This window comes from Lithobates pipiens, unplaced genomic scaffold (genome assembly GCF_037356315.1).
Source record: "Lithobates pipiens isolate NorthernLeopardFrog02 unplaced genomic scaffold, aLitPip1_a1.2 Scaffold_22, whole genome shotgun sequence".
Lineage (NCBI taxonomy): Eukaryota > Metazoa > Chordata > Amphibia > Anura > Ranidae > Lithobates > Lithobates pipiens.
The window spans coordinates 4,516,186-4,531,396 of NW_027507784.1; the positions used below are offsets into that span (position 1 = coordinate 4,516,186).

General features: G+C 38.5%; 1 protein-coding gene across 1 annotated transcript in view; it reads right to left on the reverse strand.

Annotated features, from left to right (window-relative positions):
* The window catches only part of LOC144000326 (uromodulin-like), a 56,297-nt gene that overhangs the window by 12,357 nt on the left and 28,729 nt on the right, over positions 1-15,211 (reverse strand). The window contains exons 6-8 of the mRNA XM_077494064.1: positions 12,848-13,087; positions 9,249-9,411; positions 3,531-3,603 (exon numbers count right to left, since the gene is read on the reverse strand). Coding sequence (XP_077350190.1) covers positions 3,531-3,603; positions 9,249-9,411; positions 12,848-13,087 — 476 coding nt within the window. The remainder of the gene's footprint in view (positions 1-3,530; positions 3,604-9,248; positions 9,412-12,847; positions 13,088-15,211) is intronic.

A 15,211-nucleotide genomic window follows, 5' to 3' on the forward strand; every position in this document is an offset into this window, starting at 1 on the left:
CTCATATTTATGACTCAGTTATGGTTCAGTAGATTCAGTCTTTGGACATTTGTCTGGTGTGGCTAAGTGGTTAGTGCTTCTACCAATGCCGGTTTAAATCCCAACCACGGCACTACCGGTCTAGAGTTATTCTCCCTGTGCCTGTGTGGGTTTCCTCCCACACTCCAGAGACACGCTGGTAGGAAAATCGGCCCTAGTATGTGTATGTATGCGAGCTCGGGACCTGAGATTGCTTATAGACATGGGCAATTGGTTTCGTTCCAAAATGAAATTTGGACAAATTTTATTTTTTCGGAAATTCAGATGTATTCAAAATTTCCAAAATTACAATAGTACCGAATTTCAACAAATCCGAAATCACAAAAATTAAAAAAAACTGACAGAATTTGAATCGGTTCAGAAAGTTTTCAAATCAATTTCAATAGTTTGACAAATTAATTTTGAATAGTTTTCAAATTCAAATAGTTTTCAAATTTGAATAGTTTTCAAATTCAAATTCAATTCCTAGTTTTCAATTTCGAATATTTTTCAAATTCAAAATCATTTTCCAATTTCCAAAGAGAATAAAATAGAATAGAAAATAAAGAAATGGGATAATAAAAAAAAATTAAATAGAAAAGAATAAAACAGAAAATAAAAGAATAGAAATTAATAGAATAAAAAAAAATTATTGAATAAAATAAAAAGAATATAACCATCTCCTGAAATTCAACTTTCAAATAGAATAAATTCAAATTTAAAATGCATAAGTCTAGAAAATAATAAAAAAAGAATAGAATAGAAAAAAAAATAATACAATAGACTATGATAGAATAGAAAATAATATCATTATAAAAACAATAGAATCAAATAGAACGAATATATTATCTATTTCCCACAATTCATATAGAATCAAGTAAAATTTAAATAGAATAGAAAATAATAGATTAGAATAGGAAGATGGTTATATTCTTTCTGTTCTATTCTGTTGTTTTTTTTTTTTCTTCACTGTTCAGTTATTTTCTATTTTATTCAAATCTATGTGTTTCAATTCTATTTAAATTCAAATTTCTATTCTATTCTTTTGTTATTTGAATGATATTTTTTCTAGTCTATTCTTTTATGTTCAAATATCAGAAGATGGTTATATCTTTGCTAATTTATAAGGAAGAACGGAAGGAAAAGGGCGGGACTGTTACGGTGCTGATAATAGTCAAAAAGAGGTATATAAATGTTTAGATAAAAAAGAATGTTTTATTAAATGTAGTAAAAACGATCAAGAAAATACAAGAAAAATTCAAAATTGATCATATACATATATTGGCTGCCATACAGAACAATATATAAAATCCAACAATTAGTATGAATAACCATATTCTTGGCTGTTCAGATGGAAAATTCCCGACATGTTTCGCCTATTGTTAGGCTTCTTCAGGGGAGCCAATAATTGGTGGAAGAAAAATTGTTTTGTTTAAAATACAAGAAAGGTTCACTATAAATGGAGAAAAACAAAACAAAATTAATGGAGCCGGTCATATACAGAAAAGCACACTCTTAGTCCTCAACATCACCCAACTGTCTCAAGGGATTGATCAATATAAAATAGAACAAATGGTATGTGTATGTCATTGGAAAGTATAAGCAAATAATACCTACCAATCTAAAACAAATGCGTCTAGTCCCTAAGAAGAAGACCCCACCCGGGATTGGAGAGCGAACCGATCAAAGATAACCGCCAGTACGGTGACTGTGCTGAATTAAGTGTATCATATGTTACACATAGAAAGCTGGAAATTGCACAGAGAGGGGTCATTGAAATTGTTTCTAGAAGCCCGTGAGGTGATCAAAAGCACATAAGAAATGCAGTCTCAATTGTTGCTGTATCATGCAAACAAGCAGCAGCCCAAGCGTACCGCACAGCTGACAGCAATGGAGCCACACCAATCAGGCTCTGAGCGGAGCCGCCAAAAAAAGGGGTAAGTCTTGCGGCGATGTCATCTCACATGGGCTCGGCAGGGCGGACAATTTCAAGGACCCCTCTCTGTGCAATTTCCAGCTTTCTATGTGTAACATATGATACACTTAATTCAGCACAGTCACCGTACTGGCGGTTATCTTTGATCGGTTCGCTCTCCAATCCCGGGTGGGGTCTTCTTCTTAGGGACTAGACGCATTTGTTTTAGATTGGTAGGTATTATTTGCTTATACTTTCCAATGACATACACATACCATTTGTTCTATTTTATATTGATCAATCCCTTGAGACAGTTGGGCGATGTTGAGGACTAAGAGTGTGCTTTTCTGTATATGACTGGCTCCATTAATTTTGTTTTGTTTTTCTCCATTTATAGTGAACCTTTCTTGTATTTTAAACAAAACAATTTTTCTTCCACCAATTATTGGCTCCCCTGAAGAAGCCTAACAATAGGCGAAACATGTCGGGAATTTTCCATCTGAACAGCCAAGAATATGGTTATTCATACTAATTGTTGGATTTTATATATTGTTCTGTATGGCAGCCAATATATGTATATGATCAATTTTGAATTTTTCTTGTATTTTCTTGATCGTTTTTACTACATTTAATAAAACATTCTTTTTTATCTAAACATTTATATACCTCTTTTTGACTATTATCAGCACCGTAACAGTCCCGCCCTTTTCCTTCCGTTCTTCCTTATCTGTTACAATTGGGATGAGGTGCGTTGTTAATCCCTTGCCTTACCTAGCTTTTTTCTTTGCTAATTTATGCTATTATTTTTTTATCCTATCCTATTTGTTTCTATTCCATTGTGTTCTTTTTTTTTTTTTTTACTATTCTATTTTGTTCTGCTTTACTTTATTATATTCTATCCCTTTATTTTCTGTTATTTTTTTTTATTCTATTCTATGTTTTTTTATTTTATTCTTTTCCTTTATTTCCTAATCTATTTTATCCTCTTTGGAAATTGCTAAGTAATGCAAAATTTAAAAACTTTTCGAAATCGGAAACTATTTGAAGATGATTCGAAAAAACTATTAAAATAGATTCAAATTTGAATTCTGAAAAAAATCTAATTTGATTTGAATGTGAATAAACAAAACAAATTCCAAAAGCGAATTAAACAGGTTAAATGAATTTAACTAAATAAATTTATGTAAATAACGAATCGAAACAAATTTTTTTGCAGGTCTAACTGCTTGAGAGCCGGGACTGAGGTGAATGTATAATATTTACATAAAGTTCTGCATAAATTCTCAGTGCTTTATAAATACCTGGAATAATAAAGGATTGTGGCGGGAGTGCTCCCTACCAGGGTTTCCATGTCATAGTCACTGATTGGTCACTGATTGGTCACTGATTGGTCACTGATTGGTCTAGGTCCTATTCTATTTTATCATTATAAAGAATCAGTGATATTCAGGAGACCCATAACCATCTCCAAGTCCTCTGTCCTCTTGGAATAATCTCTGTTCTAGAAGCAGCTTTGATATTATGGGGGCTTATTAACATTAAGCGGAAGAAAACCATCAAGAATAAAAATAAATTTAGTATCCAATCACAAGTTTACCTGATCTCCTAATTGGTCCAATTGTCAGAGCAACATTAAAACTGTACGGGATTCCAGGTCCATCGCAGGCGCACTAGAAAGAGACAAGGCCATTAAGAAAACAGGGAGGAACGGCACGGGTTCAATCGGTATAAGATCTTCTCTATGAAGTCATCACATCATTCACAGAGCTAATCTGACGAGCTGACTAAACGGAGCTCAGGTCCCACCTTATCACTTTCCTCCATGAAGAAAATCAATGGTGCAGTTTGGGGTTGAGGAACTCAAATGTCCTCTACAGAGCCCTCAACCCTACTGAACACTAGACATGGGCACACTGAAATATTTCATTTCATCTGAAAAATACATTTATTTAGTTACTCCCGAAATTTGTTTCTATTTATTTTGTTTCGTTAAAAAATGCATTCGTCCCGAAAATTAAGGTGGAATCTGTCATTGAAGGCTTATGGTGTCTGTCGAATGTTCTAAGAAGATTCAATGGAGCAGCTAAACTGTACGACGGCCGCAATCGTACATTTCCGGTCGAATGTTCCGCCTACAAGCTATAGTAGAATTCTAATGTTGTATGACACTAGTAATAATTATATTTATTCATTATTATTACCAGTCACCCAACATTAGAATTCTTCTATAGCCTATGGGCGGAGCATTTGATCATAAATGGCCGCTCACGTTGACTGCTTCATCCAATCTTCATGTCGAATCTTTTCTCTCTATGTAGAATAATCTTGGACTAATAGAGTTAGGTTAGGCACATTCAACCTTTTTTTGCTATTGTCTCTATAATGTCGAATATTTTCTCTCTATGTCAAATCTTTTCTCTCTATGTTGAATCTTTTCTCTCTATGTCGAATCTTTTCTCTCTATGTCAAATCTTTTTTCTCTATGTCAAATCTTTTCTCTCTATGTCGAATCTTTTCTCTCTGTGTCAAAACTTTTCTCTCTATGTCAAATCTTTTCTCTTTATGTCAATTATTTTCTCTCTATGTTGAATCTTTTCTCTCTATGTCGAATATTTTCTCTCTATGTCAAATCTTTTCTCTCTATGTTGAATCTTTTCTCTCTATGTCAATTCTTTTCTCTCTATGTCAATTCTTTTCTCTCTATGTCAATTCTTTTCTCTCTATGTCGAATCTTTTCTCTCTATGTTGAATCTTTTCTCTCGATGTTGAATCTTTTCTCTCTATGTCAAATCTTTTCTCTCTATGTAGAATCTTTTCTCTTTATGTCAATTATTTTCTCTCTATGTCAATTCTTTTATCTCTATGTCGGAATGTTTTCTCTCTATGTTGATTCTTTTCTCTCTATGTCAAATCTTTTCTCTCTATGTCGAATCTTTTCTCTCTATGTCGAATCTTTTCTCTCTATGTCAATTCTTTTCTCTCTATGTCGAATCTTTTCTCTCTATGTCGAATCTTTTCTCTCTATGTCGAATCTTTTCTCTCTATGTCAATTCTTTTATCTCTATGTCGGAATGTTTTCTCTCTATGTTGATTCTTTTCTCTCTATGTCAAATCTTTTCTCTCTATGTAGAATCTTTTCTCTTTATGTCAATTATTTTCTCTCTATGTCAATTCTTTTATCTCTATGTCGGAATGTTTTCTCTCTATGTTGATTCTTTTCTCTCTATGTCAAATCTTTTCTCTCTATGTCGAATCTTTTCTCTCTATGTCGAATCTTTTCTCTCTATGTCAATTCTTTTCTCTCTATATCGAATCTTTTCTCTCTGTGTCGAATCTTTTCTCTCTGTGTCGAATCTTTTCTCTCTGTGTCGAATCTTTTCTCTCTATGTAGAATAATCTTGGACTAATAGAGCTAAGATTAGGCACATTCGACCCCAGGTTCTATGGACACAGATCGCTATTGTCAGCGTCATGTCGAATCTCCAAGCTATATCGAACTGTTGTCGCAACGAAAATGAAAATAAAGCATTTGTTTATGTTGGATCTTTCGGTTTTCAGATTCTGCAGGTTCGTTATCGTTTGTTAAAAAGATAACGAAAATACCCGAAATTCAGACGAAAATGTATTCGGACGAAAACAAATGCACATGTCTACTGAACACCTTTGGGATCAATTGGAATGCCAATTGATGAGCCAGTTTTTCTCCTTCAACATCCGTACCTGACCTCACAAATGGGAACAAACTCCCATAGACACCCCCAGATGATGGGGTTTAGGTGTCTCCAGTGAAGGGTCCTGTTAATACTCCATCATCCAAAGATATTGTAGAAAATTGTTCTTCCAACCTTATGATGACAGCTTGATGAAGACCCTTTTCTGTTCCAGCATGACTGTCAGACCCTGTGTATAAAGCCAGCTCCATAAAGGCATGGTTTGACCAGTTTGGTGTGGAGGAACTCAAGTGTCCTTTGCATAGCCCCGACCTCAACCCTACTGAACACCTTTGGGATGAATTGGGACACTGGTTGTGAGCAAAGAGGCGGTCCTTGACATGACGGATGGTGTGTCTGAGGGACCCCCCGTAATAGAGTCGGAATAAGTGACAGTAGATCTCCTATTGCAGTTACACTATAAATAGAGGATTTTGATTTGAATCCAAAACCTATTGACACTGCGAGATCTTTTTCATGACTGAAAGCTGGAAAGTAGTAATGGACAATGGAGTGATACCTGCTACATATATGTATCATACAATTTATTGCAAGATAATAGATTTTTGGGTTTTTGTTATTTTTTATTTTCATTTTTATAGTAATCATGTCTTTGTTCATGTCTGTTTCTACAATCATCATGTCTAGATGATTTTTTTATAGAATCTACATGCTATATGTACAATAAATTTAGAATTTGAATCAAATCCTAGTGTCTCTGGCAATTTAAAGTCCCAATTCTATTTCTTGGAGGAGGGTGGGGGGTACAAAATAACTTCTACATATATATAGGGATGTGGAAAACTCACTATACTCTCTGACATGGTGAAAATCTATATTTATCTGGTCGTGAGCAAGGTCTTCTCATCCAACATCAGTACCAGACCTCATAATGGGCAAAAATTTCCACAGACAAATCCTGTAGGAAACCTTCCCAGAAGAGTGGAGGATGGTATACCTGCAGCCGCAACAGACACTACAAAGCACCAATATCATATTAAAACACAAACTGTGGTTCCCACCACCAAGAGATCCAACACTACCGGTCCCTATTCCCCCAAGACTTGTTTTCCATTTAAGGTCCAACACTAATAAATGGATAATTGGGCTGGGTTGTTTCCAAGACTTCCCATTCCCAGATGGTGTTTCTCACCTACCATCACATTCCCAACCCTACTGAAGACCTTCAATTCAAATGCTGATGGCAAACCAGGTCTTCTCATCCAAAGTCAGTAGCAATCAATGGACACAAAATCCCGCAGACACCCTCCAAAATGTATATGATTTATTTTTTTCCATAAATCTGAACACTTTTGCCTCGTACACACGATCGAACTTTCCCACAACAAAACTGTGGATTTTTGATTTGAAGGGCGTTGGCTCCAACTTGTCTTGCATACGCACGGTCACACAAATGTTGGTCAACAATTATGAACGTAGTGACATACAAGACGTATCTGATATCTCCATTACGAACGCTAGTTATAGAAGGGTGAGCGCTTCCAGCTCGTCCTTTTTTCCGAACATGTGTGTTCCGACAGACTCGTGTACACGCGATCGGAAAGTCCGAAAGACAAACATTTGTTGGTGGAAAATTTGAGAACCTGCTAGCCAACATTTGTTGGAGCAAAGTTCGACAACAAATGTTCGATGGAGCGTACACACGGTCGGGCTTTCTGCCAACAAGCAACACATCCAACATTTGTTGTCGGAAAATCTGATCGTGTGTACGAGGCATAAGGATTGTGTGATCTCCAGCAAAGCAATACACAAATCATAATTTTTCCAATTGCCTGAACTGTGTGTTTCTCAGAAGATCCACAGGACATAAAAATATTATAAAATAATGTAAAGGCGCACCTATAGTAAGAATTGAGCCTGTTTATACCCCTTGGCTTGAAATGAATCCTTTTATTATTGCATAGAATTCTCTGTGTCCAAGTCATGAATATTAAATGGTAAAATATTTTATTTTTTTATTTTTTTGTTTTGTATTTTTTTATTGCTGATCCAAACTAAAGTTGGTTGTTTTCTGAAACCTCCAGCGCTGAACTGGCTACCCAGTCCAATAATGGAGATCACACCAACAACCAACTTGTGATCACCATTTTCATTGGAAGTCCCAATGAAAATACCAACATTGATGAGCTTATTGAATCCCAGATCAGACAAGATAGTCAACTTCTGATATTTTGATCCTGTAGTATTCTGGGTATTCATAGAGTGTGTTGCCCACCTGCTTACATTGTGTGACAATGTTTGGGAGATTCAATGATTAGCAAACCGGTCATGTTTCTGATTCATCCATCACCAATAATCAATAAACTCTTAATTTAAAGAACTGTCTAACGATTGAAACTCGAATTCCCCATACAGGCGGTCGGAAATTCTGATGGAAAAAGTCAGATCGGATTATGTTGTCGGAAAATCCGATCGTGTGCGGGCTCTATCGGACTTTTTCTGTCGGAATTTCCAAAGTAAAACATTTGAGAGCTGGATCTAAAATTTTCCGACAACAAAATACGATCAGACTTTTTTTGATCGTGTGTAGAGAATTCAAAGTGGCACGCATTCTCAGAAAAAATTTGGAGACGAAAGCCATTGGCTACTGGCCTCTACGTAGTCCCGTCGTACTTGATTTACATCACCTTGTTTCGAAATAATCCGATTTTTCCGGACAACTTTGTGCGACCGTGTGTATGCAAGACAAGTTTCAGCCAAAATCTGTCGAAAAAAAAATCTGATGGATTTTGTGGTCGGAATGTCCGACCGTGTGTATGGGGCATAATGTCTCGTACACGCGATCGGACTTTCCGACAACAAAACCGTGGAATTTTTTTCGAAGGGTGTTGGCTCCAACTTGTCTTGCATACACACGGTCACACAAATGTTGGCCAACAATTATGAACGTAGTGAGTGTACAAGATGTACATGATATCTCCATTACGAATGCTAGTTTTACAAGCGCTTCCGGCTCATCTTTGATTCCGAGCATGCGTGGACTTTTGTCCGACGGACTTGTGTAACACGCCATCGGAAAGTCCTACAACAAACATTTGTTGGCGGAAAATTTGAGAACCTGCTAGCCAACATTTTGTTCCCGGAAAGTCCGAACAACAAATGTTCGAAGGAGCGTACACACGGTCAGACTTTCCGGCAACAAGCTCACATCCAACATTTGTTGTTGGAAAATCCGATCGTGTGTACGCGGCATTACAGATTGAATGCACTTAGGCTGGGTTCACACCATTGCAAATTGGATGCAAGTTCCCCTCATTCAATTCACAATGGCAGGAGATTTTGACCGGATCTCTCACATCTCCGCTGCGGTTCCGGTGTGAATTTGCACAGGAGCCCTGTGCGTCTTTTGGTCTGTTTCAGGTCCGAATTCAGCCATAAATTTGGGCTGAAATCAGACCTGAAACAGTGTACAGGGACATACCGGATGGGAACCGAATGTGGCGATAGTGTGAACCCAGCCTCAGACAATAAAAGCCACCACTCTGGAGGAGAGGCCATCATTTTGAGTGTATGTCTCATTGTTGCACTTTTGGAGGTGTAATTGATGCTCTAACCCTCTTTCTTCAGCTCGAAATCCTACTTACCTGGCTATAGGGTACAGTACTGATGTCACACACGCTCATAGCACAATGTACATACGCTCTGTTGTTTTTTCCAACATACTTGAACAGACTCACAGAAAACCGCCCTTTATTGGAAGAACCGCTCTCTTTGAGAATTAAAATTGAATATTCCAACTTAGAACAACTAAAGAAAATAAAAGTGAGAAAAAAAAAGATATTTTACTGATAATCATTTCATACACATTGTACTAAAATACTTTATTCAGGAAATGAACAATGTAAATTATGGTTCATATGTAAAGGGAAAGGCCAAACAGATCGGGTACTATAGCTTTGGATGGACACAGGTGGGTTGAACCATCCAGCAGCTTCTCCGGTCTCTGGACACTGGTAGAGAGATCTCTACACCCATGTTTCCAATATGTGTCTCCTTTTTCATCTGCTTTGGGGATCCCAGTCTGCTGCCCATGTTTTTACGGGAGTAAACCAAGGTTGGTTTACAGATCCCTCATCTACCGCTACTGGTCATGGAAAAGGAAATTTCGGGTGGCAGTAGATGACAGGGACATGCAGTCAGGGGAGGCAAAAAAAAAAAGGATCAAGCTTTGAGGGTCGTAGCTCGGCGACCCCAAATTTGTGTAGCTGAAGTCCTACCCCACCACTGGGGCTCCTACGACCTATGGTTCTGGAGATACGGGACTCCTTGAACAGCCTGTCAGAAGCTGCATATAGAGCGTGCAGTATAAATACAAGGCGGCACACTCAGTTTGCAGCAGACTGACAGGATGAGCTCACAGAACCTCTCCTCACTTCTTGTCAGAGGCACTGAGCTCAATAGACAGCTTGGAGCCTTGGACCAATGGTAAAGTACTATTGGCCCCAGTTGCAGTGGAGGCATGCCTCTCACTGCAGTGTCATAGAAGGGGGCATGTCTAAAAGACAAATACTCCCTTCCAACCCTCTTATCTACAAGAAAAAACATGTTTATGTGTATAAGATTTACCCCCCATCCCATGTTTTTCTCACACAACTAAGAAGGTGAACGAGAATCTTCTGCTGCTGAAAAGGTTCAAGCCAAACCATATATTATTATATTATATGTTATAAGATCATTGTGACAGACCTAGCCGGGGCAGAGGCTGTTGGAGGGGACAGAATTCGAGCCTCTTGCCTTGCGATTATGGGCCCTCGCATTTGGGGGAACGGTGCTCTTTGTGAGCTGTATGCCTGGGGACCCCCGAGGTGGTGTTACTTGGATTCAGATCCATGTCCCCCCCAAGACACACATCTGGATATGTATTTGCCATATTAGCAATAGACTGAATCCCACTGCTACCACCAATGTAAATGAAGATTGTGAAGGATCCAATCCTCCACACTTTGAGTGCTTCCGTCAGTATACCGCTTCCTAAGCCTCAATATAGATATCAGATATTCCAACCGCTCACAAGCACAAAACAAGATGACACTTGCTTAGCTGCTCAACAAAGACAAGTATTTATAATACAGTAGAAGACTAAAACCTAACCTAATTAGCATGAGCTAGGAGACAAAGTCTTACCCTGAAAAGTCTTATCTCGCAGACAACTAGTCTGGGTCAATGATTAGATAATTAGCTCATGCTAATTAGGTTAGGTTTTAGTCTTCTACTGTATTATAAATACTTGTCATTTTGGTTCTAATAAATCAGTCCATGTTGAGCAGCTCAGCAAATGTTGTCTTGTTTTGTGCTTGTGAGCGGTTGGAATATCTGATCTCTATATTCAGGACTTAGGAAGCGGTATACTGACGGAAGCACTCAAGCGGAGTGTGGGGGATTGGATCCTTCACAATCATCATTTATTATTTATCTATTTACTGTGAAATTACAACTTCAAACTTTAGTAATTTGTCTGGTAAGCCACCTGCTTGAGTACAGTTTTTAAAATTACCCTAAAAAAAATATATAATAATTATTTGTATATTACTTATGGTAATTAACCCCTTGCCACCCAGGCCAATTCTCACACTTCTCTGCTACCTTTAAAAAATAGTAATTTCTTTGTTGGAAAACTGCTCAGAACCCCCCAAACATTATATATATATATATATATATATATATATATATATATATATATATATATATATATTTAGCAGACACAATAGAGAAAAAAAAAGGCGGTTGTTGCAACTTTTTATGTCGCACGTTATTAGCACAGAAATTTTCTCAAGGTTTTTTTTTTTTTAATAATAAAAAAAAAAACAGTAAAGTTAGCCTAATTTTTTTGTAAAATGTGAAAGATGATGTTACGTCGAGTAAATAGATACCTAACATGTCACACTTTAAAACTTGTGCATGCTCATGGAATGGCGCCCAAACTTCAGTACTTAACCACTTCCCGACCAGCGCACGCCGATGTACGTCGACAAAATGGCACGGGCAGGCATATTGGCGTACAGGTACGTCCAATCTTCAATGCCGCCCTGCCATCGGGAGCGTGCCGCCGGCGGCGTGCTCCCGCGCTGGTCGGGACCCCGGTGAGTCTGGTCACGGGACCCACGGACGCGATCACCGTGGGCATACCTGCGATCATCTCACGGGACGGCTGAATGGAGGAAATGCCGTGTAAACAACATTTCTCCATTCTGCCTAGCAACTAGTGATGCTGATCTCTGCTCCATGTGATTGGAGCAGAGATCAGTGTTCACTAAATGAAAACACAACCCCCCCCACAGTTAGTAACACACCCCTAGGAACACTTAACCCGTACACTGCCACCCACTGGTTAACCCCTTCACTGCCAGTGTCATTTACACAGGAATCACTGCATTTATATAGCAGTGATTGCTGTATAAATGACAATGGTCCCAAAAATTTGTCAAAAATGTCCAATGGGTCCCCCACAATGTCGCAGTTACAATAAAAATCGCTGATCGCCGCCATTACTAGTAAAAAAAAAAATAATAAAAAATTATTAATAAAAATGCCATAAAACTATCCCCTATTTTGTAAACGCTATAACTTTTGCGCAAACCAATCAATAATCGCTTATTGCGATTTTTTTTACCAAAAATATGTAGAAGAATACGTATCGGCCTAAACTGAGGGAAAAAAATGTTTTTTTTTATATATATTTTTGGGGGATATTTATTATAACAAAAAGTTAAAAATAATGCGTTTTTTTCAAAATTGTCGCTCTATTTTTGTTTATAGCGCAAAAAATAAAAACCGCAGGGGTGATCAAATAGCACCAAAAGAAAGCTCTATTTGTGGGAAAAAAAGGACGTCTATTTTGTTTGGGAGCCATGTCGCACGCCCGCGCAATTGTCAGTTAAAGCGATGCAGTGCCGAATTGCAAAAAGTGGTCTGGTCTTTGACCAGCAAAATGGTCCGGTCTGAAAGTGGTTAAAGGAATATATTAAGAAAAAAAAAAAAAAAAAACCTTTACAACCCCTTTAAAAATCTCCATAGGTGACACATTTTTACAGGTTAAAGAGGAGTTCTAAAGGTAGAATTGTCGGTCTCGCTCTAAAGATGGCGGCGTATGTAACCCGTGTATATCTGGCTCTGATAACAGCCAGTGGCTCTCCAGCCGCTCACCTCACCGCACCTCCCTGGTAGACAGATCTTCTAAGCTTACCTGCTTTGGAAGAACTGGTATTTCTGAGGGTCGTTCATATCATTTGTTGGGGTGGCGTAGCAGTTCTTCATCAGCAGAACATAATTAGATGTGCCTCCAAGAAAGAAGACTCCGACATACAATACTTCCTCTGTGGACAGGACAGCTTCCCATCCCGTGTATGGAGTTGTGTAGTTGCCATTATACAAAGCCATGTGGACGTCGAACGTTAATTTCCCAAAAAAATTGTAAGTTATAGTCCTATATTTCAAAATAATGATAAACAACAATTAAATATATAATACTAATAATGTAAATGACAGCTAAAAGGTAAACGGGTAAAGAATGGCGAAGATAGAAGGAGGGAGAGTAGAAGGGCTTAATCCTAGTTATAGACAAGAACGCAATACACAAGTTCTCTGCACTACTGTAGGACAAATAACAGAGGCCGGAATAAAGATCATACCACAGGAAAATGACTTTCACACGCAGTGGTGGCTGGTGTTTTTTTTGGGGGGGGCGCAAACACCCTGCCTCTTTGGTGCGGCACGGCTCTGCACTCCCAACACGCCGCCTCCAACACCCACTGTCCTTACCGTGGATGTGGTGAGGGCATCGGTCGGAGCTGCTGGGGCCATCTCCCAGCGTTGCGGGCTCCAGTGTCCTCCCCTGGAGTCCTCTCCTCTCTGCTCATCCCAAAGGTGTTCTATCGAGGTGGAGGTCAGGACTCTGAGTCATGTTGGAACAGGAAAGGGCGATCCCCAAACTCTTCCCACAAAGTTGGGAGCGGGAAATTGTCCAAAATGTCTTGGTGTGCTGACGCCTTAAGAGTTCCCTTCACTGGAACTAAGGGGCTAAGCCCAACCCCTGAAAAACTACCCCGCACCATCACCATAATCCCCCTTCCAGCCACCCACCACCCCATAATCCCCCCCACACACCATAATCCCCCCTCAGCCCCCCAACACCATAATCCCCCCACACACCATAATCACCCCTCCACCAAATGATTTGCACCAGTGCACAAAACAAGGTCCATAAAGACATGGATGAGCGAGTTTGCGGTGGAGGAGGAACTTGACTGGCCTGCACAAAGTCCTGACCTCAACCCCCCATAGAACACCTTTTGGATAAATTGTAGTGGAGATGGCGAACCAGGCCTTCTCATCCAACAACAGTGCCTGACCTTACAAAGGCTCTTCTGGAAGAATGGTCAGACATTCCCATAGACACATCTCCTAAACCTTGTGGACAGCCTTCCCAGAAGAGTTGAAACTGTTATGGCCGCAAAGGGTGGGCCAACTCAATATTGAACCCTCCGGACTAAGACTGGGATGTCATTACAGTTCATGTGTGTAAAGGCAGGTGTCCCAATACTTTTGGTATTGTAGTATACTGTATATTTCGTATGCTCCTCAGCTCCATTGAGTGGTCTATAATGCAGCTTTTTATTACCGCCTTTAATGAAAAAGAACATTTATTCAGAAGATAATACTTAATGTGTTTGTAGCCGTAATAGTGCAATTGTGACAGAGAAAATTTAGTACTGTCCCTGATACTTTTTTTTATTTGCACTAACATACAATTTTTCAGGACAAGCTTTCAGGGTATGCCCCCTTCTTCAAGGTCCAAGCAGTACTGATTTACACATTTTTAAGTAGAATGTAAAAACAAAAAAAACAAAAAAACTTCTGAGGGAAAATACACATACAAATCAATGGCAATAAAGATAACAGCAGAGATAGTGAGATAAGAGATAAGACAGAGGGAGAGCTATGGAATGGAGGGGGGGGGGGGGGTGCTAGTCACAGAGGGGGTTGTAAAACAAAGGAAAGGAAAACCTTTGAACTAAGAATGATAATTCATTTTGACACAAAAAATAATGGCCTGAATTTAGATATAGGTTTCCTTACCCATTATACTAAAGTTTTACAACCCCCTCTGTGATTAATTCTTCCTCTGTCTTATCTCACTAACTTTGCTGTTATCTTTATTGCCATTGATTTGTATGTGTTTTTTTTTTCCTCTCCTTTCCCTCAGAGGTTTTTTTTTTTTTTCTTGTTTTGTTTTTACATTCTACTTAAAAATTTGTAAATCAGTACTGCTTGGACCTTGAAGAAGGGGACATACCCCAAAAGCTTGCCCTGAAAAATTGTATGTTAGTGCAAATAAAAAAAGTATCACGGACAATACTCAATTTTCTTCAGAAGATAAAATAGCCTAAAAAAAAATAGTTTTTCCCAAGTAGCACAGAACGAATGTACGTGAAGATTTTCTGGATGAGTGGCTATGAAGATGATTTGTAAATAGCCCATACATGTATTTTCTGCTGTGATGTATTAGTTCAAGTTTCTCTGGATAATCGTCTATGAAAATCTTGGTTGG